Genomic DNA, 26,603 nt, shown 5'->3' with positions numbered 1-26,603 from the left:
ACCTGCTAGTGTTCCAGGCTTGGCCTGGCTCTGTCTAAGGCAGCCAGGGATCAGTGGGATCCTGTTAAGAAAATGAGAGCAGAAAGAAATGTGTCTGTACTTCTTGCTGAGATGGCAGCAGGCTGGAGTGGGCTGAGATGTACATCTGCCCATCCTTCCCTTTAATGAGTGTGCTGGTGTGGCACCAGCTGCTTGGGATTTTAAGAGAGTGGATGAGCAGGGATGATGTTTTATTCATGGTCAGGCCACCCTTTTCTGTGACAGGTGATGGAAGGGCCATTGGGGGGGACTGTGCTGGATACCCCTGAGTGCCCACCGAAGGGGAGGCTGCAGTCCAGCACCTGGTGGGTCAGGGTCCCATGGTGAGAGGGCCACTCCAGGACCATCTAAGGAGGGCTGGACAGGGGGTTCATCTCCAGAAACCCCATGCCTGGAGGAATGCTGATCTGCTCCCTGTCAGCACAGCTTGCTGGGATGCAGCCAGCCTAGGAGGACAGTATGGAGTCAGTGCTTCCAAACCTAGCCCTAGGGAAAATCACAGACGGTGTTTTGGACCAGTTCTGTCCTGTTATTACGAAGGCCCTGGGCTATAATGTGGGTGTCCCCCACACCCACATTATAGTGCATGAACACACAGTGGACTCACCCACAGCTGTTACAGTGTTAGAGTTGTGGGAAGTGAGGTGGGGGCTGAAGGCCTTGGATGTCTGCATCAGGGGCCCTTGGCCCTGGACAAATGACTCTTCCATGCCTGGATGTGTGTTAGGGACAGGGATTCCCAGAGCACACAGGGCTCCTGTGGCCTCCATGCCTGGAGGGGGTCTTCCCAGCAGAACCGTCAAGTTTTACTTGACTTGGTAAGCTAGAGCTTCCCAAAATGTCTGGATGTGCTCCAAGAGAAGATTGCTGGGTTGTGGGAGCAAAGGAAGGACAAATTTGGGGACTGCGGCAGAGAGGAGTGGGTTCCAGGCTGGGTTTTCCCAGGACTGAGCCCTGGGGGCATCTCGGGTTATTTGGGGTGTGCATTGCCCAGGGATGCAGCTGGAGACTCCCAGGAGAGAAGCATCCTGGGTGGGTGCTTCGGCGGTGAGTCAGCACCCACCTCCGGCTGCTGAAACCTGGAGAGATTGTATCAGCCTGATGGGGGGGCTGGCGTGATCAAAGGAACTGGGCTGCACACAATGCGGGGACTCGATAGCCCTTATCTGTCATCCCCGAGGTGCTAAGGGCCCTGGGGGCAAGGGGCGGCGGGGGGGGGGGTGGGGGGGGGTGGGGGGGTGGGGGGGGGTGGGTGGTGGGTGCTGCAGGGCTGGGTGCAGGGGCTCCCATCCGACCTTTGGCTGCAGAAATCTGGCAAATACTGAGAGACAAGAAAATTATCCCCAGTTCTTTACGTGCCTGGGGAAACTCCAGGGAAAGGTTTGAACACTACTCCAGCTGCAGAAGCAGAATGGCTGCTCACTGTTCCCTAGGGAAGGTCTGGGGACCCACAGCATCCTCCGTTCTTGTCCCCTTGTCCCACCCTGCTGTCGAGAGGAGCCCCCCAAGCCTCGGGTCCCACACCACACACTCGCATGGGTCTCAAATATGATCGTTTAATAAAATCTCCTTTTAAAAGAACTACAATTCATACAACAACAACGAGAGGTGTGGGAAGAGTGGCAGCAGCCCAGGGGAGGGGAAGCACAGGACATGGGGACAGAATCTATGCCATGATAGCCTCTTGTCAGCCAGCCTGCCAGGGACAGGGACAGTCCCATGCCACCACCACTCGCCAGCACATCCCCTGCCACTGCTGCCTGCCCTGCCCATGCCTGCCTGAGTGTGCAATGGCTCCAGTGAGCACAACCGGTGACCTGTGCCCGTGACAGTCCACAACTAGTCTGGTCATGAAGCCATACCTTGCAAAGTAACCCAAACCCTGTTCTCGGCCTTCCACTGGAGGGGTTCATGGCCTACGCACCTGGGAGGGCTTGAGGAGCAGCACTGGGCTCCAAGCAAGAGCATGTTGGTGAGGCTGGATGCGGGCAACAGTAGGGTGCAGGGAGTGCCTGAGGCCTGAGACGTGCCTGGGATGGAGCAGTGGAGACTGTCACCCGCCACAGAGGGATGCTCAGAGAATGCACAGTGTCAGGCTCCACAGGGATGCTGCCAGGGCATGGGCTCTGTGGGGTTTGAAGCAGCACAACAAAGCCCCCAAGCCTTGGCAAGCCCTCTCAAGCCCCCCCAGCTCCCTCCAGTCCTATTCCTTCCTCCTCCACAGCCACATAAGCTTAAAAACAAAACCTTGAACACCTTTTCTGAGCTTTTACCCCGCTAAGGCCTGTGGTAAGAGAGAGCCCATCCTCTGCCAGCTCAGACTGATGTGGGCTCCCAGGCCACAAGTGGCACTGGGACTGTCCTGAAGCCCAGCACCCTTAATGGGGTCAGAGCACAGGGCAGCATCGGAAGGAGCAGCCTGGGGAGTGATGCCAGTGCCTGCTTGAGCTGCTCCTGCCATTTGCTCCCAGAGCACCATCCTGCTGCCAGGAGCTGCCCAGGCTGGGGTGGAGGAGGCAGAATGGGCACTGAAGCCCTTAATGATGCCACCTTCTCCAGGAAAAGGCTCCATCCCTGGCAGAAGTGCTCTGGGCAGGCTGGAGCCCTGATGCCAGGCATGAGCATGCCCAGCCCTCCTGGCCCTCTTCTGCTTTCTGACCCTCTCTCTGGCTCCTTCCCAGCTGCTATGCATCAGCCTAGCTTCAGCTAGGGCAGCAGCCCCCTCCTCAAAGCCAACTACAAAGGGACAGTGGCGCAGCCCCCCTTCCCCCACCAATTTCTGTGCCAAAGCAGCCGCCCCCCTGCACCCGCGAGAGCTGTGAGCAAACGCAATGCAGGGACGCGATCACAGCAGCAAAGAGGACAAGGACACTGGAAACGGGGGCGATCCCCCCCCCCCCATAGCTGTTAGTGGGTGTTTATTGGGCAGGCTCGAACAGTCTGGAACAGTCTGGCGGCGTCCCTCGGCCCAGTTGTGGGTGCTCCTCCGGCCCGGCCACCCTGCTGGGCACAGTCTGCAGCAAGCTGGGGTGCAGGAGACGGGGTGGTTACTGCTGTGACTTGGGGCTGGAGGGGTGTAGCGAGGAGTCGTCAAACAGCGGGTTTCTCACTTCCATTTCTCCAGTCTGCCGTGCGTGGTGGTGGGAGAGGGATGGGGGAAGAAAAGGCGGGAGGTCAGAAAGCAGGCTGGGATTCAGCTGCCCCATCCCAAGGGGTTTGGGTCTGAACCCCAGACCTGCAGGGAGGAGGGAGGAGGGGAAGGGGGCGACCAAGTGGGCTGCAATGGATGACAAACACCAGGACTTCCATCACCCTGAAACGGTGCTGCCTCCCTGGCAGGAGGGAATGAGGTGGAGTGATGTGTAAAACCCAAGGTCTTGGGTGGGATGGGATCCCACAGTTAGGCTGAGGACCCCAGGACAGCAGTCCTAGCCTGGCTGGCAGGAACAGAGTTTCTTGCTCAGACTGGGGACCCCAGGATGGGCCCCACAGCACGGCTGGCAAGAATGGGATGCCCTGTCCAGACTGCCAGCCTGCGATCAAGTGCCCTTTAATGGGCCTGTAAAGACCCACTGATGACCCTCGATCTGGGCCCTGATGGCTGCGCTAGGCAGCTATTACCATGAAAAAGGCTCCTCTTCATCCTCTTTGTGCTCTTTGTAGCCAGGGCTGTTATGCCTGTCCCCAAAGTCCCCTGCTAGCCAAGAACATCCTCTGGCTGTGAGGGGTCGCATGTCTGCGCTGCTCCAGGTGTCGGGAGAGCACAAGGACGAGCTCCCCCGGCCCCGGTGCCTAGGAGGGGTGACCATGCCTCTGTCCCTAGAGGAATGGTGGGTCAGGTGTGCCAAGAGCTGCTCTAGTTATCTGCTCCCAAGGAAATCCTTGTGCCAAGACATGCATTCCTGCCCATTCCTGGAGAGCTTCAGTGGGAGCTGGTCAAGGACATGGGGGGAGCAGAGGTTGGACCACCTCTGAGTTTGATGAAGAACATGTGGAAAAGGCTCCTCACACTGAAATGCACATCCCAGGCACTTACTGGACACCCCCACATGCACAGGGACCCCTGGCTCTCCCGCACCCACATACCGGAGCCAGCCCAGGGCACTCATACACGGTGAAGTCTCCATCCTCATTCTCCTCATCAGATGATGCTGAGTCTGGCAGCTTGGGCTCCTCTTTATGCCTGGGGGGAAGAAGATGTAGAGAGGAGGTGAAGCCCAGTGGGATGATGAGGACCATCCCAGTTAATGGCAGGATGCGCTGTCTGCTACCAGGCTGCTTACTTCTCCAGGGAGAGCATCTGCTGCTTTTGGTGCTGGTAGTGGTACATTTGGGCACTCTGAGCCAGCGTCTTGTCCCCAGGCTGTGGAGAGAGCAGGAACAGCTGTGGAGACTGGGCTTTGGAGGGACCCAGCCTGGCTGGTGGAGGACCTCCACCGTGTGGGAATGCCTCCAGCAGAGCACTGAGGCCTGCGTGCCAAACACCCCACAGGGAGGGATATGGGCACCTTACCGAGATCTTGTCATAGGGCAAGGGGCTGGCTACTCGCTGGGCTGAGTAGTCGGCTTTCTGTGCCAGGTTGACCTCCTTCTGCAGCCTGCCAGGGAGGGGCATTGGAATCAGGGAATCACAAAGTCTGGAAGAGTTTTCTAAGATCAAGCCCAACCATTAACCCAGCACTGCCAAAGCCCACAGCTAAACCACATCCCCAGGTGCCGCATCCACATATTTTTTGAACACTTTCAGGGGTGGTGACTCCACCACCTCCCTGGGCAGCCCTTCCTAAAGCCTAACGCCCAACCACCCTTTACATGAATCTTCCCTAATATCCAACCTAAATCTCTCCTGAGACAGCTTGAGGCCATTTCCTCTCATCCTGTCCCTTGTTCCCTGGGAGCAGAGCTGACCCTCCTCTGGCTGCCCCCTCCTATCAAGGAGTTGTGCAGAGGATGATTGTGCCCCTGAGCCTTCCTTTCTCCAGGCTGAGCCCTCCCAGCTCATTCAGCTGCTCCTCATAAGACTTGTGCTCTAGACCTTTTGACAGCTCCATTCCCTTCTCTGACATGCTCCTGCCCCTCAATGTCTTTCCTGCCATGAGGGGCCCAAAACTGAACCCAGGATTTGAGGTGCCTCACCAGTGCCCACTGTGGGCACAATGACTTCTCTAGTTCATCCTAGAGGATGTGGGGAGCCATAGGAGCAGACGACTCCATTGAGGAGCCAGTGACCCTTGGAGGGTCAGCCCTGTTCCCTGTGATGGCAACCATGACAGGCATAGCCACCTCCATTCCATGGGGCCTGGGCACACAGCACCAATGTGCTCACAGTGCCAGCACCCAGTGCCACAGTGATGCCCACACCAGGTGCCATCTGCTCCCAGGAGCCTGCATCTGGCACGGAGGTGTCTCACTACTGTCCTCCTGCCCCAGACAGCTGATGCCACATCTTGGGAGGATGATTGCCTCTCTTCCAACACCTCATGCCTGGGAAGCATGGGAATACACTGCCCTGGGCACAGGGTCACTGAGGGACTGTCAGCAGCCCCAGCTCACCTGTACCAGCAGATGGCCGCCACGATCAGTGCTGAGATCCCGGCCACCGTGCACACCATGATCAGTCCTGCCAGGTGGAGAGGACAGCAAGGGACAGCAGGTGAGCTGGCAGCATGGTGACACCAGCCCATGCTTCCCTGGTGAGGCTGTGAAACCCCTTCCTCTGAGTCCCAGGGCCTCACCAAGCACCATGTTGTCATTTTCAGGGATGGGGGACGCCTCCACTGGGTACTTCTGGACGGTGGCAGTGGTAGGGAGGGTGGTGGCCACCATGGTGCCGGTGGGACCCTGCTGCAGATGCTCCTCTCTCAGCCCACTGGCCACACGCTGTCTGCCACCATTGGGCACCAGGGTGGCTGTGGGAGAAGACAGAGCAGTGGTGAGTGGTGCCCAGGCAGCTCCAGAAGGCAAACCTGCCTGGGGTGCAGAGTCTGGCTGCCAGGGGGTCCCTGGCACTGCTAGGAACAGGGATGAGCACTTACTCCTGGGTCTGCCATCCTGTAGTGGGTGGTGGCGAGGAGCCTCCTGCTTGGCCAGCACATCCGCAAGAAAATCAATTTCTGCCTCCAAGCTGGGAACAGAGGTTCGTCCTACGGGAGAACAGGTGTGAGATGGGCACTGTGGGGTGCAGGTGTATGTCCACCCCCAGGGCCAGACCAGTACCCCCAAGAAAGAGCTCCTGTCCCAGCTCCAGCAAACACGAGTGGAGTTCAGTCTGAGGCCCCTCAGATGCAGCTCTCTGAAAGCTGCGTTCGGTGGGATTTTCACCCCACAAGCGCTGGAGGATCAGGAGCAACAGCATCTTCCCTCATGCCAGAGGCACCAAGTCCTGCAGACACTGTGAGACTGGGCAGAGTGCCAGCACCTAATGTGCAGGACCTGCCCTGTGTCCCTACCCCTGGGGTCACACAGCAGCTCAGAGTAAGGAAGGATGGCAGCTGGACCAGGACAGATACTCCCCAGCTGCTCTGCTGCCTCAGGGGTGAGGGGTAGCTTCAGCGCAGTGTTACAGTCAGGGGACACCTGGTTTCACCCCAAACACTGGTTTTCACCTCAAAAATAGACCAGAGTCCTTTATAGACCAGAGTGGCTGGAGCCACCCCAGAGCAGAGCTCAGCTTGGCTGTTCAGCAGAGCATGGGAGCCCTTGCTCCAGCAGAGGCGTTGGTTCCTGCCCTGCGCCTGGTGGGATGCAGCTCCTTTGGGAGCCCCATGCAGCAAGGGATGTACCCCCAGGGGCTGGCCCCAGCAGTAACTCACAGGTGGCTGTCCAAGCCCATGTCCCAGCACACTGCCCACCAGGGACATCTGCTCTTCAGGGGGCTCTTGCAGCATCAGGCACAGGCAGGACTCCCACTCTGGCCTGAGGTGACAGCATTGCAGCAAGAGTGGAGTCGCTCTTCTTAGGCTCATCAAGCAGAGTCCAGCTCTGACACTCACTACTGCTTTTAACAGGATTAAACTCAAACATCAAAGGCAATAGACATTCCTGTCCCCATCTCAATCCCCATCCTATCCCTGTTTCCTTTGCCCACATTCAGACTGTCTCCTCAGAGAAGCCCTGGGGCCTAAATCCAGACATACTAAAGCAGGTGGTCCTGGCACATAATTCAAGGTCATAAGAATTATATCTCCTCTGGAATCTGTCCTCACATCCAGTGTTTGGAAATAAACAGATTCCCTCCGGAGCCATGCACAACCCCCACCCTGCTGCCCCACAACTCAGAGCCACATGAGCCAAAAAACAATTTAAACGGGGGACACTCTTGCTTTTTAAAAGGGGGACACTCTTTGCTTTAAACAAAAGCACCAAGAGTCACTGTCCCTACATCCTCCATGCCCTGGTGTCCCCAAACTGTCCCCAGCCTCCTACCCTTGGCTAGAGCCCTGGGTTTTCCTGGCTCTTTGCACCCTGTTATTTGCATCCCAGAGCAGCACCATGGTCAAGTGGTGCCAGGTTGGGGCTGTGCCAGTGCTGTGCCCAATAGGTGAGTGCCATGGTGACAAGGTGCTAGTATGGGGCCAAGGTCTCCCAATGGGCAAGGGAGTTGCATGGGACCCAGTGTGACAGCCCTGTGCCTTAGTGGGACATCCGGGTGCCCAGGATTGGGATAGCCCTGTGTCAGGGGACATCCTAATGCCTGGGATGGGGACATTTGGCTCTAGCTCATCTCTGCACTCTGGGAAAAGTCTGTCTCCATAGGGGACAACCCTGTCCATCCCATAGGTGCCACCACCAAGCTGTGCTGGTGTTGGCTGAAAAAAGGAAAAGAAAGTTGAAAAAGCAGTCAGAGCAGCTGCCAGGTTCCTCAGCCTCCCACCCTGTGTTGGTGTGTGAAGTGGCACATCGAAAACTGAGGCAGCGGTTTGGGGTCCTGGCGTTGCTGCAGTGCCTGGGTTGTGCCACTTACCTGCACTAACCAGCTTTATCACCAAATTCTCAAGTGGCTAAAAGCTGCCCACCTCCCATTCTGTGTGGCAGCTAAACCTCCCCCAGTGATGCCACAGTTTCTACCCCGCATTTGAGGGCACTGAGGGCTGGGTCCTGCCAGTCACTGTGGGTGTGTGAGATGCTGGCCCTGAGCTGCTCCAGGGAACGGGGCTGGGGTGAGCCCCAGTTCCTGCCTGACTGCCCCAGGAGCAGAGATGCCAGGGAGGAACAGTGGCCAGGGAGGGCACAGAGGGCATGGACTGGACAGGGACGGGGCACACAGGACATGCACAGGGGCACTGAGGGGTGCAGGCAGGGCTTGTGCAGGGTGTGGGTGCCCCCTCATGGTAGTTGCCACCAGTGTTGCAGCATGATGTCATGGCCAGGCTGGCACACAGCCCCCCAGTCCCTCTGCTCTGCCCCCTCAGGGCTTCCACCTCCTCAGGGCTCAACCCTGGGACATACTCCTACCCTGACAGTTTGGGGAAAACAGGGACCAAGGAGAGACACATGAGGCTTCTGCCCTGGATTGAGGAAACCTGTAACTAACAGTGTCCACAGGAGGGCACAAAATTCTTATACATCCACTAATTTCTATAGTCCTGCCCAGGATGGCTGATGTCGTCTGTAATGGCGGCAGCACAGCGAGCAGGGAAGGAGGAACATCTATGTCTGTGAGCTGAGGCCCCTTTTCCCAAAGTGCTTCCTGCAGCCCAGTGGGACTGCATGCTGGTCAGGCAGAAGCAGGGGTAAGACCCACTATCTCAAAGCACATCACTCAAACCCATCACAAGACAGACACATGCAGCACCATGGAGTGCATGGGATTTTGGGAAGCTCAGAGCCCTGTGCAAGACAGCAGCAGCCAGGTGCAGACAGCCAGCTGTGGGATGCAGTGTACCCAGATTCCATACATCCCATCTCACCTCTGTGCCATGTATACTGAGAGCCCTTACACATAATGGCAGGAACACTCACATGCCCTCCTGAGACCCCAAATGGTGCTTTTCACCTCAAAAAGCTGCTTTTGGGAGAGGATCCCTGGCTCCTGCCAGAAGCAGTGGGGATGGCACAGTGGCAGGATCCCAGGATTGGCATCACCAGCAGTCACAAGTGGCTCAAGGATGTGTAACCCTTTAAAGGGTCTGCCTACATAGCAAAAGGGCTGCATGGGTATCCCTTCAAAGCCTTAGGCATCCTTGGGCTACAGCGGCCCCCTATTTGGCTTGTACCTCCCCCTAAATTCAGCTATCACAGCCCCTCTTCATACTTCCAGCCCTCGCCAGTGCTGCTACCAGATAAAGGTACAGGCAGGATGCGAAAGAAAGCCCCCATGGAAAAATAAATGGTGCCTCCCTGCCAAGAGGAGCTGGGCATCCCCAGAATGCTAAAACAGAGGATTTGGGAGGGGGTCCCCTTTTTTTATTTAACACAGTCCCCACACTTTTGCTGCCACAAGCTAGTGGCATTGCTTGGGACAACAGGATGGGACTGGGAGAGACTTTGGTGTCACCATCCTGCCATGGTGGGTCCTTAGAGGATGGTACCACAGTCCTGCATCTCTCTGTGTAAGGATGCAACTGTGGCCACATTCTTCAGAAAGAAGCTGGGTTGCTATGGAGATGCCAGCGCATGTGCAGCCCTTGCGCGAGGGGAATTTGCTCTCAAGACTTCACATTAAAAAATGAACTATAAACAACTGCTTAAGTCATTCAGTGCCGGTGGATGAAGAGCCCATGGCAGGGGCGTTGACTGCTGTCAAACACCAAGTCTAGACCTTATTCCTGTGCCAGCCCCTCTTATCCCCCCAGCCATCCCTCTCATTTCAGCCAAAGGGTCTTGCTTTGGGGGTCTCCCCTCTGATTTACAGGGTAATTCTCCTTAGCAGGAGACTTTGGGGAGTAGTGGGAGTGAAAAGCAGGTGGAGAAGGGTGGGTTGGGGGAGATACCAATACATTCTGCACCAGGAGGTGACTCAGAGGTGCTCCAGAGTACCTTGCATCCAGGCAGTCCCCAGCAGAACCTACCAGGAACCTGAGGACATGGCCGGTCCTGGCCTCTTCCCAAGCCACAGAGGCCGCTCCACATTATAGCAATAAATAATTGTGTAAAGCCATAATTATGGTCTTAACTCACCTGTGAGATGAGCCCATGACAAGGGGGCACAGAAATAATCTGCCACAGCTTTCCAATCTGCATGAAGAGTTGACTGCCACGCTAAAATATGCCTATGCCTGACCCCAGCACTGTCTTTGCAGCTGAACCAGGGGCACAGGTGCCAAAGGAGCACTGGGAGCGCCTTTCAAGTACTGCAGAAGCAGTGGGATGGCTGACCATGGGCTGCTGCACCCAGGCTGCCACAGCCCCTTAGATCCCTCGGGGACTGAGCCAGGAATAACACCCAGTATGGCCCTCGGTGCCCTGGTGTGCAGCCAAGGAGTGGTCCTGCCAGTCACAGCTGACTCCAGCCCTCCCAGCATGGATGCTGGGCATCACCCAAGGAGGAAATAGCAGCCACAGACCAACATCTCAAACCAAAGGGAATCAGGCACTGAAATCCCACTGGCACCCTGGGATGGGTGAGGCCATGGGCAGCATAAGTCACTGCTCTGTGTGCTGAAGGTGGCTCCCCTGCTCCTGCAAAGCCTGAACCCTGGAACAGCCAGGCAGACCCTGGAGATCCTGGAGATCCCCAGAAGCTGCCTGTTCTACTTCTGTCCTTGGAGGTCCTGCGCTTCCCACAGTGCTGACAGGGCCAATCACCAGAGCAGGATGCACATAGAGCAGGATGGGGTTGCCAGCCCAAAACCACCCCCCCAGATGAGGTGAGTGGGGTGAGAGGGAGAAGAGCAGCTGTCCCCACAGAGATACAGCTGCCATGGAAAGAAGGAAGAGGATGGGGTGCTGCTAGGGTGGGGGGGGGGGGTGTCCTGAGGCACAGAACCTCCCAGAGCTGCAGGGTAGGTGCAGGCAGAGGGGTGGAGGGTGGTGCACCTACCACTGGGTAAGAGCTGCCTCTGGACACAGCGCCCGCGGTCGTCCTCCTGGAAGGGGGGCAGGCAGGGCCCACAGGCACCTGAGCCCGGTGGGCAGAACTCCCGGCGCTGCAGGGCACAGTCCAGGCTCCGGGGACACGATGCTGCTGTGGGGACAGGACAAAACAGCTCAGGAGGAGGAGAGCGGTCAAACACAACCCCAGGTCTGTTCACAGCTTTTTGTAGTGGGACCCAGCTGCCCCAGGCTGCCTATGGCTGCCCTGCTGCAGCTCCTGGCTATCAATGGGCTTCACCACAGCTGCCCCAAGGCCCCACCTTGCCTCCACAAAGCCATTACCACCTGGAATTAACCACGGGCTTAATTACTGAGGAGTTGGACTCAATGATCTTCATGGGTCCCTTCCAACTTGAGGTAGTCTGTGACTCATGACATGCACAAGGCAGTTGCAGTGATGAGCATGCAGTGCCCATACCCCCCAAGGGTCCCCAGCCCCAGGGTGCCACCATCCTCTGGGACACAATGTGGGAGTGCTACAGCACCAGGATCTCCTGCCGCTGCCTGCTCTGCATGGGGAGATGAAATCCAACCAGCACAGACTGATGCTGGTGTGGTGACTGTCAAATCAAAAGTCATAAACTCCCCCAAAGCCTCAGTGGGGTATGACAGTGCTGGCACCAGCACTTAGGCTCCCATCCCTTCAGGATTCCCTGCAGGAAGCAGTGGGAGCCAGCCCTCCCTGGCACTGAACTGCACCCCAAACCTCATTCGCAGACTCATGGGGCAACTCACGCCCATGTCAGCCCCAGGGAGTCTCCACTCCCTGGGTACAGGCATGAGTCCCCCAGGCTCCAGCCTCACCAACCCATTGTGCCATGGCAGTGCCATCATGGCTGGGTCTTCATCCCAGGAGGTGGACCTCTCTGGGGGCGTAAGGTCCCTATGTCCTACACAAAGCTGAGTTCTGAGCCAGGTGATGGTGGCAAACCATGTGCAGAGCTGGAGAAGACAGGAACTGTGACACAAAGGCCCAGCACTCAGGTACCACCTGGGGCAGGGGGCTGTTCGGGGCAACAATGTGGGTCCTGGCTTTGATGGTGACACTGCTGGTCCTGCTGCAGCTTGAGTGTCTTTCCCTCACAAGTGGTGGCACTGTGGAACCAGGTGCCCTTCAGCGCACCCAGCACTCAGGCTGGGCACAACTGCATGGGAGGAAGAGCTGGATGGGGTTGCACAGCTGGCTGAGGGTGCGGCACACAGCTGCCCTACTCTGCCCCTCACCTTGCCGCACATGGCCGTGCCCCACAGTGTTCCCACAGGCAGCAGTGGGCAGGGAGCAGGACTGTGGGGCTGCACTGGGAGCAGGGCCAGGCTGGCAATGAATCATAGCAGGAGCAGGCTCCCAGCACCAGCCCATGCACCCCGAGCAGTCCCTGCCAGCCCTCACCACCCACACCGGCACCAGCAACGTGCCGGCCACCTGCCTGTCCCTGTCCCTGCGCCTGGGGATGGCAACACCGGGCAGAGCCCCGGCGCACTCCAGCACTGAGGGGGGCAGCACCCAGTACACAGCTGAGAGCCCTAAAGAGGATAGAACCAGCAGAAGATGAGTCATGAAATCATGACAGTTCTGCTCCCCCAGCAAGGGTGCAGGAAAGATATCACCCCAAAGCCACACAAGTGGGATATGCAACCCCCTGCCTTTGCATAGCCATATTTCACCATCAAACTGCTCCCTGGAGGGTGGAGCTGCTACTAAGAACCTCCAGCCTGTGCCCGGGCAACTCTCCACTGCAGTCCATGAGGAAGTCATCACCTTCCCCACCTCAGCTGACACTGGCAAGGTTGTACCAACTGCAATTTTAATGCTGGCTGACCCCCACACCAGGCACAGCTGCCTGGAGGGGATGCACTCAGGGTGAGGAAAAGTGCCCACTGTGCCCATGGGAGCTGGGTTCTTTGCTGGACTGTTTGCTCCCTGGGGATGGTGTGGGGCTTGGCCATGTGGCTGGGGGACAATTAGTGCTTAATGGAGAAATAATCAGATGTCTAAGCACAGAAATTGGACTTGGCTCCTGGCTTCACCTCCCCAGGGTTACTCTCAAGGCCACTCTGTTTAAAAAACAGGGCAGGAGTAGGTCGTGGCACTGTGCAGCCTCCGGCTGGAGACACGTCACAGCCCCGTGGGGCAGTGGGGAACACACCTGTAGGGGCCCCTGTCTGTGCCACAGGCTCATGGAAACATTTCCTCCCAAAACAGATGCTGCCAGAAGCTGATCACTGGCAGAGGAAGTCACCCCAGTGTGGGTCACCCCACAGAGTCAGACATCGACAAGACCCTCAGAGCCGCCTTGTGAGGAGTGATGGGCGCAGAGCCCCAAGCCAGAGACCAGGAACTGGGAGCATAAAGCCCAGGCTGGATCCCAGTGAAGGCTGTTATCTCTGTTTGAGGAATGAGCTGTGCTTGCCCAGCTGTCACTGGCTGCAATTCAGAGCTCCCCACGTGTCACCAGCCAGTGACTGGTGAGCTGGCATCACTGTGTGGGCACCCTGTGGATTGAGGGGGCCCACAGGGGCTTTGCCACTCCCTGAACCCAACTCAAAGCTTAGCAGTGAGAGTCCTTTGCTGGTGGGAGTGGGCACCCCAATGCCATGCTAGGTGATGGGGACCGAGCATTCTGTGTGCTACCACCCAGGTGCCACATGGGCACATCCAGCCCTGACCGCTACCATCCTGTGGGGCTGTCAAACTGCACTGCCCCAATGCTGCCCCACCCTTGCACACTCACACATTCCTGGGGCTGGTGCCACCTGTCCATTGCTCAAGCAGGCAGATGTTGGGTTCCCCAACACTTTGGCCATGGGTCTCCCCCCTCCTGAACACTCACCTTGAGGCAGAGTACTTGGGCTAGCACAGTTTGTGGGTCCCAATTCCACCCAGCTGTGGCCATGTCACCACCATGCCACCACCTGTTAACAGTGCCAGGGTGCCTGCTGCAGCTCCCAGTCTTGCCTCTGCAGCTGCAGGGTTGCTGTTGAACCTTGCGAGTTTGGGATTCCCCCACCCCAACCATGGTCCCTGCTTAGCACCAGTGCAGCCCAGCATGGCCTGGCCACAAGTGGGATGGGCAGAGGGACCCAAGGTGGCATCCAGCTGGGGTCCTGCGAGGACCCTAACCCTGCATGGCCCTGCCAGCAGGACAGAGGAGCAAGCAATGAATGATATGCAATGTGCAGCCAGCACCGGACATGGCATAGCCAGGATGCTGCTGTCCAGATGTGCCAGGGGTGTTCAGAGGAGGGGGATGCTCCAGTTGCTGATATTGCCCTGCCACGGTGCTAAACTCCTGTGCAGGTGGGCAGGGAGCCCAGAACCGCACAACTGGGGTAACCTCTTAAACTGAGCTCAAGCCTGGGCTGAGCTGTTGGTGCTGGAGGAGCTGAGTGACTCCCTGCAGGCAGGACCCCAGCCCAAGGCCAGCAGGTGCATGGGACACAGCAGTTGGCACAGACAGACAGCAAGCAGGTGGGCATGAGCTGGGGACACATGTAAGCAGGAACAGACCTGTGCCCAGAAGGAAACATAGTCATGTGAGCAGCAAGGCCTCTGGATGTGTTATCCATGGGGGAAAGCTGAGCACAAAGCTCCATTCCCAAGGACTCACCCTAGGGAGAGCTGTGCCGAGCACCCAGGGTGGCACTCGTCAGAGTGCTTGTGACAGGGGGTGCCCAGGCAGGGCATAGAGCCACTGGCAGTCTCAGACTGGATGGCGCAGCTCTTCCTTACTTATGCCAAAACATACAGGTGAAAAAGAAACAAAAATATACCCGAGGAGGACATTTGTGTGTCCAGGGAGGCAGGGACTGCCCCCGCTGCGTCACTGCTGCAGACAGAGAGATAAAAGTGAACGTAAGAGGATAATTAATGAGCGCCGAGGACTGGTGCAAATGTTTAAGGTCCTGGCAACGCCAACAACCAGCCTCCCTCTCAGCTGCCAGCCCCAGCGCCAACAGTGGGAGCTGGCAGAGCCCACTGGGCACGGGCTGAGCCCACTGAGCTCTGGCTGCACAGGCACGTGGGCACAGAGCAGCCTGCCCAGGACCACCGGGTCTGGCCCCTCTATGGCAGCAGGACATGTTCCCTGGTGGGACAGGGGCAACGGAGAGGGGATATTGGGGTGTCTGGGGAACAGGGTGCAGGTCTCACTCCCACGTTGGGCCCCTGCATGCTGGCCAAGGCTGAGGGAAGACCACAGTAAGGCCATGACAGAACCCCAGCAGTGGCAGCAGCCCCCGCAGGGCCTGCAGTGATGTGGTCTCTGCCAGCTCCACTCCAAGGTCATTTCTTCTCCTCTTCTTCCTCATCCTCCTCCTCCAGCCAGATAATGTGGGAACTGCTGAAGGCCCTGCCTTGCATCCTGCCCTCCCAGTACTTCCACTGCCAGCTGGCACTGGCCATGGCTTCCTCCCAGCTCTGTAAAGTGTTCCTGGCTCTGAAGGAGCACTTGGAGCAGGCCCAGGGCAGGCTGGTGGGCAGGCATCAGACAGGCAGGCTGGCATGATGCTCCTACCAGACCTCAGTCCCCGAGGTCTTGCTTCCCCCTGTCCAGAGCCTCCCTGGGCAGGGGCAGTGCTGCTGTCCAGCAGCAGGCAGGAGCAGCGGTTGCTGAGGCACCCCAGCACCTCACCTGCACTGCCCCATGCCCAGGGATGTGGTTCCTGAAATGAGTCGGTGGTAGTGACTGCCAGCAGCTGCAGTAGCAATGCCAGGCTGGATGCTGTACACACCAGCCACGGGTGACACACACCAAGCAGAGGTGACACACAACAGCCACAAGTGACACATAGAATGACTGCAGGATGGACACTCTGCTGGTGGCCGTGACTTGGTGGGCTTCCTGACCCAGCTGCATCCACCTGCCCTGCTGTCTCTTCCACTAGGAAGCAGGTGAATGGGGACTGGGCTGAACCCCTGCAGCAATGCCCAGTCCTGGACACAGCTGGCACCACTGCTGGGGCAGTCTCTGTGCCACCGCCAGCAGCTGCTCACGTCACTGCTGTGCTCCTGCCCCTGAAAATGCAGTAGCCAAGTCCCTCTCTCCCCCAGAGCCAGCGGAGCAGGGCTCTCTGCAGCACTGACCCCGCAAACCAGGACTGGGGGGATGCTGGTCACATCACGTCACCGCTGGGGACAGAGCATGTGGCACAGCCATGGCCACCAGTCTGACCCCACGTCCTGCAGCAGCACCAGTGTGTGCTAGTCCACCAGTAAGGGAGCAGCTGGAAATGCTTCTTTGTGCTTCAGTAGATTTGGTCAGGCAGATGCAGCAGGCTGCCAGCTCCCATCCCTGAGGCCACCAGGGCTTGTGTCCTGACTCCCAGCTTCACCTGGTGGGTGCTGAGGTCTGGCCCAGCTGGCAGAGATGATCTCCAGCAAAGTTTCTGTCATGGCCAAGAAACAGTGCCAGCAGCCTTGTGCCACAGGCTGGGGACAGGGAACACCTGTAGGGAACCCCAGGGAGCATTCTCCATGCCTGCACAGCAAACACCTCTACTGCACCCTGCTCCCACCGAGGGGACAGTGCCACTCATGGGACAGTCCCACCAGACACAGCCCCACACAGGAACAATGGAGAAAGGCCTCATCCTCACCACTCCCCCCACTCCCACCTCCCACCCCCATCCTCACCCAGCTGCTGCTGCTTTGGGGCCACCAACCTAGAGCCCTGGGCCAGGCAGCACAGACAGTGTGGTGGGCACCCATGCTGCAGCCCTGAGGACATCATGACAGGCTTCCAGAGCCTTGTCCTGCTCCATGTTCAATGCCAAGGGGGAAAGGGAGGGCCAGGAGGAACTGAGCCAGGTTCCTGCAGAGGTGGGGAGATGCCAAGCCCTCGGCATCCCCAAACACATTGCCTCCCAACAATCAGTGCTCCCCCGGAGTCTGTCCCTGCTCTAGAGGAGACCCCATCTACAAGCACCCCAAAATCCCAAGTTGCTCCTGTGATTCCAGGCTGGGGCAGAACCAGGCAATCTCCAGCAGGCTGAGGGAATGGAATTTTGTGTCATCACTACTCAAAGCCCTTAACTAGGCCAGAAAAATCCCTGTTCCTTGCCCTGGCAGCCTGCCTGCTGTGCAAACGAAACAGCTGGATTGGCAGGGCTGGAGGAACAGGAGACAGCACCAGGATGGTTGGCAACAGCTCCAGCAAGCCAGAAATCCAGATCCCAGCAGAGACTGGGCAAAGCCAGGAGGTGGTAGAGAACACTGCTCCCCTTGCCTGTTGCTGGTGAGGAAGGCATCAAGCCAGTGAGGGGTATCCTAGCTTCAACAACCCTGGATGCTGACAGCCCCAGCTGCAGCCCTGCAGAGGCTGCCACACCCAGGATGTGCACCACTGCATCCCACCCTGTGCCCCTGCTGTGCCAGGGGGTCTCCAGCCAAAAGTGGCTTCAGATATTCAGGAAGATAAGAAATAATAAAAAAAGCAAAAGTCAAGCCAGGTGCCATACGCCATTTCCCCAGGCTTACCCGCCCAAACCTGCCGCTGGCTTTGCTTCGCTGCATGCACACCCACCCATGCTGGGGACCCCAGGCTGCCACCAACCAACGCCGCCTCATCCTAGTGCATCTGGCTGCTCTTTGCAGCCTGAACCACCCACTTTAAGACTTGTTTATTAGGTTTTTCTCAAGTAAATACCAATGAACTTTGCACATGTACTGAGCCTGCTGGGGCTGGGGTTGGGTTCTTTAATTCCCTTCTTATTGGGCACGTTTTGCACCACAACACAAGTGAAGCAGGTGGTGGCCAGGGCTATGGTGCACAGCATGCACCACCTGAAGCACTGAGCAGTCTGGAAGGAAGGGAGTGGGATCCAGCTCTCTCCTAAGGGCATTCCTGGGCACTGACCCAGCAGCAGGAGAGCACCCCACGGGTACACACTTGCTCATTGAGCCACAGCCCTGGGTTAGCTCTCTCTGTGTGATGGCAGGGAGATGGGAGAGGGCAGCCCACCCCACAGCTCAGCACCCAAGGAACTGCTAGGCCAGGGGCCACCACAGCTCGGTCATGTGAAAGCAGACACAGGCTCCCACGCACTCTCACTACTGGGCTGGAAATATCCATCTGGAGCAGCAGCACCACTGCACCTGCCAGGGCCAAGACGCTCTTTAGCAAAGCCAAAGCCATCCCACACCACCACCAGAGACATCCTGTAGCCTTTGGGAAAGAGGCACCAGCAAAATTTTGCTGATGCCTCCAGCAGCTCAGAGGTGGCATTGTTCAAGGTGGGGATTCTGTCTGTCTGTCCAGCTCCCTTTGTCTAGTCATTGCTTGGCACCAGCCATGGTGCTCCCACAAATCCATGACCCTGAAACAGATGCCTGGGGACATAGCTCCTCACCCATGAGTGCTGGAGCAATAGGGGCCAACCTTTATAGCTGTTGGAATAGCCATTAGAAGAAGAACCTTTGGAACAAGGGCTGTCAAGGGGACTCTGGGTGGGCACCCTCCATGCTGGTGGACATGCAAGAGCAGAGGCAGGCAGAGACACGAGGGCTGCAGCACCCACCCTGCTGCGACTCACCCACAGGTACGCCTGCACTGATTCAGCCACCACCAGTGATAAAGACCTGCAGGGCCATTGTGTCCCATGGGCAGAACCCAGAAACTGAGAGGCCCCATCAACACAGAAACAGGTGTCCAAGGGATGCACAGCTGCATCCTAGGGATGCTGGTGTATGCAGCATCTGAGGGCTCCTGATAAAGGGCTGCAGATGGTGGCAAAAGAGCTGGACCCAGAGATTTCGGGGTATATGCTGCATAGGAAGAGTCAGCTCAGGGAAACCCTCTTCTTCCTAGCCAGGAAGCCAGGAATGATTGCTGCAGGATGGGTCACGTTACAGCAGCTCACCAGGCTGCCCTCTCTTCTGATTTAGGGCCCTCTCACTCCTCTGACAGGTGCGAGATGATTAAGTCCCCAAGGCAGAGCAGCTCCTTGCCCACAAGATAGCAGCCAGGGGTGCTATGGGTGCACTGGAGACCTGCACCTTCCACACCTCCTGTCTCCACCCCCACCACATTCTCCTTTCTGTAGGAACAGAACAGGGGCCAGGAGCCCAGGGAACCCCTGTATCACGATGAGTCAGGGTCCCTGACAGCACTCAACTGACATGTCACCTCTCATGTCAACCACCTAGTGTGATGGGTTCCCACTCAAACAGCTAATACCTCTCAAAAGCTTTGCCATCTTCTATCTGTGCAGGAAGTACCTCAGCATGTGCCACAGTGTGCATGGGTTAACATGGGCAGTTGCAGCCCACGGCGCTCCAGGGCAGGATAAGGCAGGGACTGGGACCTGCTCTGGCTGCATTTCCTTCCACCAATTCAAATCTCACTCCAGGCACTTAATGGCCAGTTTCTTCCTGTTGCAATTCTCCTTAGCTTACAAAGTGGCTAATTACAGGTCTGCAGCTGCCATTTGGAGCAGCAGCAGTGCTGAGTTATGCCTAGGCACAGGAGGGAGATACCTCGGTGCTGGTAGTGGCATTGGGGCCAGGCCCAAGGGTTTTGGGACCAGCCAGTCCAGGAGAGCCACTAGCCCCTCGGGGACCAGACCCAGAGCTCTTGGTGGGGACCAAGCACCAGGGCACAGTGTTTATGGATTTAATGCAGGGATTAAATTGATGGCAGCTTCTGTACCCTGTGCCCAGGGACCCAGCACCTTGCACACGGGGAGAGGGCATCCCATCAGCCCTCTTGTTCCTGGGCACCAAACCACCCATCCTGTCCACAACATGCCCATCGCTCTTGTCTGCAGCAGCCCCCATTAACTTTCTCATTCCCAGAGTCCCCACTGTGCTATCACCCCTCCCATCTCCAGCATCGCCACACATCTGTCCTCAGCACACTGTCCATCCTGTGACCCCTTCTGTTCCCCCTGCCACACTGTCACCCCTGATAGCCCCCATCACTCTTCTAGTCTCCGTCATCCACCACCAATCTCCGTGTCCCCAGTGCCCTGACCACACTGTCACCCCCTGATGCTATGCCCCCCCCCGGAAGCACCCGGCAGGGCTAAGCCGATTACCTCCCTTAATACCCCCATGGCCCAGAAGAGACATTTCAGGCAAACATCGATGCACCTTCCCCTGAGCCGCAGGAAGACTCAGGCTCCCTGGGAACTGAGGGATCCCTGGGGTGGGGGACCAGTCTCCGGAGCTGCCAGGAAATCACAGATGCAAAGGACCCAACCCTGCGCAGTGCAAGCAGGCCCCTGGCTCCAGAATCCCAGTCTTCCCACCCTGAGCTCCAGCTCTCCACGCATCGGCATGCCCAGGGTATTGCTGGGGCACACATGGATTTGGAATCCCCACAAAGCTATATAGCAAAAGGGATGACGAACCTTCACCCCATCTCTTCCATAAACTCTTCCTTAATGCTGATTCTGTAATTGGAATTATCAGACATTTTTCCACCCATTTCCCCTCCTCAGGCCTGCAGACAGAGCCTTGCCCATGGTCCCTGGCACGGGTACCAGCTCCTTGGAGCCCTGTGGGATGCCTGTGCTGCACATCCCAGCTCCTCCACACCTCACGCCCACAAGGGCTCCTTTCCCACAGTGGGAACCAGCTGAGCACAAGTAACCCCAGATAACAAGGTGGAGATTTTATTTCCAAGAATAAAACCACATGGGCAGCACCCCAGCTGCTGCCTGGAGAAACATCTGGTCTGCACCAGTATGGCAGAGGACCCCCCCACCACGGGAGGCTTGGTGGTGGGGTGGCTGAACGGGACTACTGCCCACCACTGCCACCACTCCCAGGGGGGACCCAGACAACCTTTCCTGTGCCTCAAGAAAAAACTGGGGCTGCAACCTGCAGATCAACTCAGAGAATGCTGCAGGGCTGAGATCACTCCCTTCACTTGGCAGGGCAGCCAGGCCCCTGCAAGCACCACAGGCACAGCACCAGTCCCGATGTCTTGCTCCCAAGAGTGGCTTGGAGCTGCCACAGCCTCAGGGGTTAGCATGGGGGTCCCTGGGGCTACTGCACCCACTGTGTCCCAACCCTATTCCCAGTGCAGCGATGGACAAGCAGGCAAGGAGGAAAAGCTAAGAGATGGACAATCCCACCACAGGCTGAGCCTGGGAACTTCCCAGGGGATGGCTCATGCCTAGCCATGCCCAGCTGGGAAGTTTGAGCAGCACATGCACCACTGCAGAGCAGGGGCAGCCAGTATCAACACCAGCATCTGCACTCCCACCCATACCCCTGCAGAGCAGCATGAGGAGGAGCAGCAGTGCAGAGCCAGCAGGTCAAACGTGGCCAAATGGGTCACTTGGAATGGAAACAAAACTCAGATTTTGCTGAGCATCTTCTCCAGATACCTGGGATGTGAACTGATGGCTGTGGCAGCGGGGTACAGGATTATTAAAAAATGGGGTTCTAGCCTGTCATCTCATTTGGAAAACTGGGGGTTTTTTTGTTTACAATGATAATAATGAAAATAATAGATGAAATTTGGCAACCTAGCTACTCAAGAAGCAGGGAGAAATATGGCTGTCACTCATGTTTCAGGAAATGAAGCCAGGAAACAAAGCAAGGCAGCCCTCTGCCCAAAGCCTGGTGTGATGCATAGAGACACGTGGGAGAAAAAAGCCCAGCTGAGGAGCAGCAAGCAAACCTAAACCACCTGCAGCACCTCCAAAACACTGCTGCCCTTCCTCCAGCTTGGATCAGGCTCACAGCAAGACAAGGATGTTACTGAGCCACGTGCAGCTGCATCCTGGGATATGGCATCTGCTGCAGGGGCTCTGGGTCGCAGTCCCAGCCAAAGAAAGTGAGGAGGAGGAGGAGAAGGAGATGCCAACCCCCGTCTGAAAAAGCTTTGATGGAGCTGCAGAGGCAGGAGGACATGGGTATGGTGGTGCAGGACCTTCTACCTGGCTGCCTCCTTGCCAGGAGCCAGTTTCACAAGCATACCAGAACAGGAGCTGCTCCTGGGCTTGCCAGGAGCTACCCCCAGAGAAAGCCAAGCCTGGCCCCATCTGCCCAGGAAAGGCAATTATAATGTGAGAAGAAACAGCCAATGCTTCCTGTTCCCCACTGCACTCAGAGAAAGGTGGTGGGGTTGGGATAGAGACTCCTCTGCCTGCCCAGCATCCCAGGGATATTTTCTTCAGCCATCCCCAGGAGAAACCTACCTGGAGCTCCCCACTGTCACATGACATACAACCTCAAACTCCTGGCAATGGGATGCTGCTGTTGGGAACAGTGCAAAGACACCATCCCCAGCTTCTCTCAGGGGAAAGAGGTTGAGCTGAAAATTGAATCCCACATGTGCCAAGAGCATGCAATATCCCAGCACTGGAACAGGCTGCTGATGTGGTGCCAGGCCCCTCATGCTCACCTCATCTCCAGCATCCTCTTAGGGCTGGGAAGGGAGGGGAAGAAAAGGGAAGGGGAAACTGTCACCACCCCCTGACAGCACCTGGGCACAGCCACCCCAGCAGCCCCTCAAGGGACCCAGCACAACCAGCACTGCCAGGCCAGATGATTCCACACTAACCCCTAAATTCAGGAGGAGCAGAGATTATGCTGGATCATTGTTGGCTCATCTGAGCCTGGATATCCTTCCTCCCAGCTCAGCCTGGGTCAGCAGTACCTCTGGCTGGGCCGCCCCAGCCTTGGCTTGTGGGAAGAGGGGGAGCGCAGGAGCATCCCCACCTCTGCCTCCAACCCTCCGACGTGGAAACACACAGACGTTTTGATTCACTGGGAGATTTAAAAATTATTGCAGCTTCCCGTCGTCCCTCAGAAGCATGGAGAGGCCACCCGGGACCCGGTGACAGCAGGCTGCCTGCCCGGCGTCCGCCGGCCCGGCGTCTGCCCTGCCGGGAGCCCGGGAAGGGAAACAATATCGGATCCGCAAACAATGCTGGGAGCCAGGAGGCCCTTCCCGGCTCCTGCGCCAGCCAGGCGGAAAGCACCTGCCCGAGACAGGCCGTACCAAGGCAGGGACACGGCACCTCCCCGGGGCGGGCAGCCACAGCCTTCCCCGCAGGCAGCAACGGGGCCGCTGTTTGTGCCCATCACAGCCCTGCGCACCCCAGCAGCGGGCACAGAGCAAGAGGACACGGAGCACGTCCGGTGCCAGATGCCCTAGGAGGGAAAACGTCCTAACCCAGACCCCGAAACTCAAACGAATCAAACCTGAACGCCCCGAAACCACCCTTCATCAGACAGCAGGGCAGCTTAGGGCGGTGCTGCACGGGGAGGCGCGAAGGCCACCCATTCCTTCTGCCACGGCGGAGAGCAGAAATGTCACCGTCACTGGTGTACCGGGGCGGTGCTGCGGCCGCTCCCGGGGCAATGAGGCAGGTGGGCAAACAGGGCTCCCTCCAGCGCAGCCGCCGGCGGCTCCCAGGGATGGCTCGGTCACTGCAGCGCCCTTATTTTTTTGTTTCAGTGGTTTTTGATGTTGTTTTAATTTCTTCCTACCAATAAAGGTGCTTCATGAGGGCCGCTCCCATGATTATGTGCTCCTTCCCCACTCCAGGATCCACATCTGTGGGTCCCTCCAGCCCCCTCAAACAGCTGCTGGGGACCAGCCCTGCGGCGCTGCCGCCCGCTGCCAGGCCCCTGCCTGCAGCAGCCGGCAGGAGAGTGACGGGGAGGCGCTGCCCGTCCCCGGGGAGCACTGCGGGGTGAGAGAAACCCCCGTGGGGCTTCGTGGCGGGGGAACCTCCTATCTTGCTCCACCCAAGAACACGAACACCCACGGATGCTGATCCCTGGTGGGGATGGGGATAATGAGGGAGAAGGGAGGGGGGACACAACAACCGCACCACGGTTCGTCGTAGGAGAGGACACGAGCATCCGCGTTGGAAGGGAGAGGACAAGGAGACGGGAGTGGGGGGAACGAGGAGGTACTCACCGGCACGGGCAAGGCGCAGACGGAAGGATCCGAGGGCGGTGAGCAGCAGCAGCAGCGCTCCGCGGCGGGCGGCAGCGCCCCGGGCCGCCACCATCGTCCACGGACACGGACACGAACACGGGCGGGCGTGGGGCCGCGACAGCTGCGGGCGGCGGGGCGGGGTCAGGAGGAGGGCGGAGCCAGGCGGAGGGCGGGGTTCCACCGCGTTTGGGCTCCACCCCCGCCGCCAAGGCCCAGCCCCCGCAGCCCCCGGGGGGTGCGCTCCGACGTCAGCGAGCCGGCGGTGCTCCGAGCACTGCGCCGCAGAGCCTCTGCCACAGCCCAAGGTGGCTCCCGAGAGCTGGAGAGGGACCTTGGCCAGGGGCCTGGAGTGAAAGAACAAGGGGGAATGGCTTCCCACTGCCAGAGGGCACGGTCACATGGGATATCAGGAAGAAGTTTTTCCTTATGAGAGTGGAAAAGCCCTGGCAGAAGTTGCCCAGAGAAGCTGTGGCTGTCCCATCCCTGGAAACATTCAAAGCCAGGTTGGACAAGGTTCTAAGCAAGTGGCAGGTATCTCTGCCATGACAGGGGTGTTGGACTATATGACCTTGAAATGTCCCTTCCACCCCAATGCAGTCTGTAATGCTATGTTGGGATCTGGTTATTCTCCCAGTCCCACATGAACGGCATACACTGGGAGTGACGAGCTAGGGCATGTCACCTGTCGGTCATGTGGCTGCTGGGGTAATGTTCAGGCTGATGGCTGGAGGTATCTCATCCCTGCCTGCTTTGCAGCTGTGGCACCTGGCTTTGAGTGCTGGGTTTGTCAGACCTCATCTGCCGTTGGCTTTGGATAGAGGCGTTTACTGCCAAAGCACCCCCTCCCTTCCTAATCAGAGCCACATTCCTGGGTCACTCCCTTGCAAAACCTCTTTCCATATCCTGGATTAGTCTCATATCTCTAGGATTTGCTTTTCAACCCCTATGTCCCCTTCAGAGTACAAATGTCCCATTTGGCTGCAGGACAGTGGGTGCTTGGTGGTGATGTGCCTCCACAGCCACAAGTCCCAGAGATGCCACATGGACACCCCAGTCACAACAACAGCCATGTCCAGCAGGGATGCCAGGTTGTCCCTGTTTGCTGCAGAGCTCCCCAGCCACCCGAGATTTTCCCCCATGGCGTCAGGGGATGCTCTGCAAAGTCCTGGCATCCAGTCTCTGGCCCCATGCTCTGGGCACAGACGTGAGGCCTTGGCACAAACACAAATGACATGATGCCGTATGGGACCTGCTGTCTGGGATCCCGCTGGTCAGCATGTAGTGCCTGATTCTCAGTGTAGGGATTGCCATGGCTGTGTCCTGCTGCCCGGCTGGGCTCAGCCCAGGGATTGCCATGGCTGTGCCCTGCTGCCCGGCTGGGCTCAGCCCCAGCCGATGCGCTCACAGCAGGAGCCCCATTAGAGCGTCAGTGGTGCCCTGGCAGGCTGTCAGTCCGCTCCAAGCCTGTCCAAGGAATGCTGAGAGCGAGCTGCCATGGTGTGGTGTGACAGGGATGTCAGGCCTGTCTCTGGAAGGAATTTCCACCTGCTCGTGGCTCCCCCTGCCACCATGGCTGAGCAGGAAGGTGCCAGGTAGAGGTGGATGACAGCATGGCATGGGGCCAGCCATGTCATCTCCTCCCAGCAGAATTGTTACCTCTTCAATTTTCTTTATTCCTTAATTTCCTTGGCCCTTTGCTTCTGTGAAAGGGACTGTGAAAAAAAAAAAAAATCCCTGTCTGGAATTTTACTTCCCCAAGAAAAAGCTGCTATCATGGTTTAGGAATGGCACTCCCCAGTTTAGTGCCCCCTGCCCAAGACTCTCCCAAACCAGACGCTGCTCCCTTCCCTCTCTCCCCCCTTGCTTCTATGACCTTCTTCCGGCTCTGGAAATGAAGTTGAGAACTGGAGGCACAAAAATGTGAGTTGAAATAAAAACCATTTACTGGACACAGCACTTTTGTAGAGACACTGTCATAGTTTGACATGGAAGAAATTTAGGGAAGGGACCTCAGCACTCCCCAGCATCACACTCAGCCAGGGGCAGGGGCACTATTTCTTCATCTGGGAGCAAGTGGTGGGTGGGGAGATGGATGGCACCCTGGGAGCCCCGACCACAGTGGGCCTGAGTTGGATCCTCCAGCACTGATCCATCAGAGATAAGCAGGGCTGGCAGCACGGTGGGACCTGATCTCCTGGGACAGCTAGAGAGGGACCCACTAAAGCCATGGTCACCACCCTGGGGGCTTGCAAGATCCTGCTGGATGAAAGCTAGGGAAACCACCTGTGCCTCTACCCTGACTGCAGGCACTTCCCACCCTCTGGCAGGGATGTCTCCCTTTATTCATAAGTTATATACATGTAGATTGTAAAACATACACATGACTAGACATTGCAAAAGGATAAGATAAAGATTTAATAACACTCATTCAAAATATTTTATTTTGTTTATTAAATTGTACATATTTGCACTAAATATATAACACCAAAGTATATTTGTCCAAATATACTTTCCTCCTGCAGCCTGATGAGTTGTCCTGTGTACCCCTGGAGTTGCATGCACCCTGGCTTCTCTAGAGGAAGCAGGGGTCTCCCCTGAACTCTGAGAACAGAAATTCATGATTCTTTT

General features: G+C 57.5%; 1 protein-coding gene across 3 annotated transcripts; it reads right to left on the bottom strand.

Annotated features, from left to right (window-relative positions):
* Positions 1-1,575: 1,575 nt before the first annotated feature.
* NPDC1 (neural proliferation, differentiation and control 1) lies at positions 1,576-24,124 on the bottom strand. Of its 3 annotated transcripts, XM_059864970.1 has the most exons (9): positions 23,955-24,118; positions 11,021-11,164; positions 6,075-6,182; positions 5,775-5,948; positions 5,593-5,659; positions 4,553-4,637; positions 4,323-4,402; positions 4,126-4,222; positions 1,576-3,164 (listed from the first exon to the last, which is right to left on the bottom strand). In XM_059864970.1, the coding sequence occupies exons 1-9, from the start codon at positions 24,046-24,048 to the stop codon at positions 3,087-3,089; spliced, it is 927 nt and encodes a 308-aa protein (XP_059720953.1). In that variant the 5' UTR covers positions 24,049-24,118; the 3' UTR covers positions 1,576-3,086. The 3 variants fall into 3 exon arrangements, with proteins under 3 accessions (XP_059720953.1, XP_059720951.1, XP_059720952.1); XM_059864968.1 differs by having other exon boundaries at positions 4,323-4,637; positions 23,955-24,124; XM_059864969.1 differs by having other exon boundaries at positions 4,323-4,637; positions 11,021-11,161; positions 23,955-24,124.
* Between the last annotated feature and the right edge of the window lie 2,479 nt (positions 24,125-26,603).

This window comes from Haemorhous mexicanus, chromosome 21, assembly GCF_027477595.1.
Source record: "Haemorhous mexicanus isolate bHaeMex1 chromosome 21, bHaeMex1.pri, whole genome shotgun sequence".
NCBI classification, from domain to species: domain Eukaryota; kingdom Metazoa; phylum Chordata; class Aves; order Passeriformes; family Fringillidae; genus Haemorhous; species Haemorhous mexicanus.
This window is presented reverse-complemented; position numbering and strand designations above follow the sequence as displayed.

Bases quoted from the DNA above. Each gene is read 5' to 3' on its own strand.
- NPDC1 (XM_059864968.1), bottom strand. From the start codon at position 24,048: ATGGTGGCGGCCCGGGGCGCTGCCGCCCGCCGCGGAGCGCTGCTGCTG. The intron at 11,165-23,954 runs GTGAGTACCTCC...CTGTCCCCACAG, and splicing joins TCTGCGCCTTGCCCGTGCCG to CAGCATCGTGTCCCCGGAGC. The intron at 4,223-4,322 runs GTAAGCAGCCTG...TCTTCCCCCCAG, and splicing joins CAGATGCTCTCCCTGGAGAA to GCATAAAGAGGAGCCCAAGC.